Below are 3,258 nucleotides of genomic sequence, written 5' to 3' on the forward strand. Positions count from 1 at the left end.
ATCCTATTATTGCAATTATATGACTTAATAGACCTTTACTGACCAAAGTCCGCGTCTGAAGTCTCTGCTAGCAGATAGCACTGTGGCTGCTGTAGAGCCCTTCAACTTGCTTCTTCTCAGCATGCTGGAGGCAGTTTGCAAGCACAGGGAGGTGGCATTTCCTCACCAACCCTGTCCTGGAGGTCTGTCCCCCCTCTACTTGCAGTCTCACCTGATGGTGTCCTTGGGTTAGTGACCTTTCATTTTACTAAAAGTTTAGGATAGAGCTGTTCTCAAACGGATGTGCATGTCTGCAATGGATGTTGCAAAGTCTTCTATCCCCCCACCTGCACATCCTCATGTGCAGTTTTCACCACACAGGCTTTTTAGACTCGGGAAGAAAGTATATTAGTTTCTTTTTTTTTTTTTCAGAAAACTGAGCTTTTGAATTAATAATATCTAATCTCTGACTACAGCAAATCCAAGGGGTGATAAAGTGGTAAAATTCCACTAAAATCAACAATTTGTTCTGATTTCATTGCAATTTTGTACCTAGAAAAATGGTTTAAAAAATGAAAAGGACAAATCCTGACTATCTTCCTCCAAACCGCAACAGCACGTTTTTAAAGCCAAAGGGAAAAACCTAGAACAGCCCAGACATACAGCCACACTGTCAGCCCAGCTGTCCCCAAGGTCTCCATCTCAGCCGCTACTAATTGCACTGCAAGGAAGCGCCCAGCAAGCAACCCAGGCAGGACCACGGGGACATGGGACCTGCCTGGCACCCCACAGCCCTGCAAGCTGAAAAGGAGCAGACAGGTGAGAGGGAAATGAAACACAGCCATTGTTTATTTGGTAGAAAAATAAGAGCAATCTTCCAGAAAAGCCAGCCTGCAGCATAAAGGGTACTCTGTGAAGCACAAGGAGCCAGCAGTAGAGCCTTCCAGGAAGACTGAATGAAAGCACAGTCTTTAAATATAAATACAAATGTATAAAATCCCCCTCAAAAAAATGTCATAGGAAAAGCTGCCATCTTGCTAGGCTACAGAAATCCCCTCTGGTGGGAAGGCTGCCCACCTCCCCCTTGGAGCCGTGGCTCAGCTCCCACACAGGTCCAGGTCCCCGCTGGTGTGGCCGTGGGGCAAGCGAGGACCTGGGTGACCCTGCCGCCGAGAGCACCCAGCCAGTGCAGGGGGTCCTGGCTGCGGGGATCTCTGCGACAGGCACGGCAGCGCTGAGGGGGCTGCGGAGCAGAGGGCAGCCCCCTTGGGCAGCCCCGTGCTCGCCCCGGGGCTGGCTGGCGGGTGGGTGGTCTGTGGATGTCCATTGCCGGGCGGTGGGTCGGTCATCAGTGGTGAAGGCATCCGTCCTAGGGGAGAGGAAGGCAAGGAGGGGGCGGTGAGGTGGAGGGGGTCTCAGTGAGAGTGCCCACCCTAGACAGGGAGCTGTTGCCTTGCCCGTGCCCAGGCATTGCCTTGCCCCAGCAGCTCCAGAAAGGCAAGCACAGACCAGGAGGGAGCTGTGCCATGAGCACCTCCATGCTCCAGCCACATTCGTGGTAGCCCTCCCAGGCTCGGCCCCAGGAGATAGACACCTGCCCTCCCACGGGGAAGGATCTGGGATGGGGGGCAGCACCCTCATCCCATCATCCTGCTGCCCCCCCTCACCCTCGCCTACCTTTTCAGGCCTGACTTAGACCCGCTGCCGCTTCTGCCGCTTGCGTGTGCCCCTGGGACGCGGGGACTGTCCCTTCTTCTTGTCTTTCTTGTCGTTCTTCACCTTCTTGTCCAGGTTCTTCATCAGCTTCTCGACGGCAGGGTCGGTGGGAGAGGCACAGATTTTCTTGTTCCTCTTGGTGGTGAGCCTGAGGGGGCGGACAGAAAGGTTTGCTGGGGGGTGAGCAGGGAGGAGGACACGGGGACGGGGGGGCTTGGCTGGAGCCAAACCGCTCCGGATAGCCCTGACCACGGTGGGGTACTCACACGACAGCACGCAGCAAACATCCCGACTCAGGTCCCTGGAGTCTGTAGGACTTCACCCAGCTGCTGGGGATGGCTGTCCGGCTGTTCTTCAGGCAGCAGTCAGAGGCCGAGCTGCCAATGCCTGGGGGCAAGGTGGGGACGTGGGATTTCGGACAGTCACCAAGCCAGGGCTCTTTCTCAGCCCCAGGGGAGCACAGCATGGCTGGCACAGGGTTTGCTTGGTGTCATTCATGGGAGAGGTGCTGGGGCGGCACGTGAGGGTGGGAGCTCTCAACCCCAGTACCCAGTTGCAGGTCAGATCCTGCCCCAGGGATATGTGACACCAATTTCACTGCTAGCAGAGGGGAAACTGAGGCAGGGACGTGCTCCTTGCAAAGGGACTGAACCTCATTCTCCTGCCTGTGCTGTCCAAGTCGGAGTTCTGCAGCCCCACCAGCCACGTGCACGCACACGCGCTCCCAAGTCACACAAGCCCTGCAAGCCAACACCGCACACCAGCCAGGCGTGCACACACACACACACACGCTGCACCGCAAACCCCACACCCCCAGCCATGCACGCACCCAAATGCACCTCAAACCCCCGCTGCGCACTACGACCGCACCACCCAGCACCCCGCACCGACCCCGCCGAGCACCCATCCCCTGCCCCATCCCACCCACAGGCAGGCAGGAGGGCTCCGCGCCCCTCACCTTGAGCCTGGGCGATGAGGAGGGTGGCAGCCAGCAGCAGCAGAGGCAGGAGGAGGCGCAGAGCCATGGCGGGCGCTGTGGGTGCTGAGCCGGGCAAGGCTGGGGAGCAGGACGCGCACTGCTGCCTTGTGCCGAGGCGGCTCCTATTTATCTCCGGACGCTTTGCTTTCATTTTCGGCCAGCCTGGCAGGCAGCCCACCGGCCAGCCGAGGGCTGGGTGATGGAGGAGCAGGAGGGTGGGGGATTCCTGTAAGCTGCGAGCCCCCCTTCACGGACGCGTCCTGTCTTGTTCCCAGCTGCCCATCACGGCGCGGGGTGCCGGGTGGGGGGCACGCCGGAGACACAGCCCCCATCACGGCTAGATGAGTTATGGGCTCCTGTTTCCTATCTGGTCCTGCAACCTGCCACTACCTGCTCTTGGTGGGTCGAGTGTCGCTGCTTGCCTGTTTGTTCCCCAGACAGGGACCTTGGAGGGTGGCCAAGCCATTAGAGAAACCATGGAGTCAATCTGTTTTGCTTCCCCACATCGTGCTTTGCTCCTGAGCCAAGCCACCCACCCCACGCAGGTGAGAAGGGGCTCAGGATGACCCCACATCCCAGCCCCC

The 3,258-nt window shown here is 58.2% G+C and overlaps 1 protein-coding gene across 1 annotated transcript; it reads right to left on the reverse strand.

Annotated features, from left to right (window-relative positions):
* Window positions 1-1,671: 1,671 nt before the first annotated feature.
* LOC137676878 (C-C motif chemokine 21a-like) lies at window positions 1,672-2,720 on the reverse strand. The gene is made up of 3 exons (XM_068423970.1): window positions 2,654-2,720; window positions 1,962-2,082; window positions 1,672-1,843 (listed from the first exon to the last, which is right to left on the reverse strand). Exons 1-3 carry the CDS (start codon window positions 2,718-2,720, stop codon window positions 1,672-1,674), a joined length of 360 nt encoding a protein of 119 aa, XP_068280071.1.
* Between the last annotated feature and the right edge of the window lie 538 nt (window positions 2,721-3,258).

The sequence above is a fragment of the Nyctibius grandis genome, chromosome Z, assembly GCF_013368605.1.
Source record: "Nyctibius grandis isolate bNycGra1 chromosome Z, bNycGra1.pri, whole genome shotgun sequence".
NCBI lineage: Eukaryota > Metazoa > Chordata > Aves > Nyctibiiformes > Nyctibiidae > Nyctibius > Nyctibius grandis.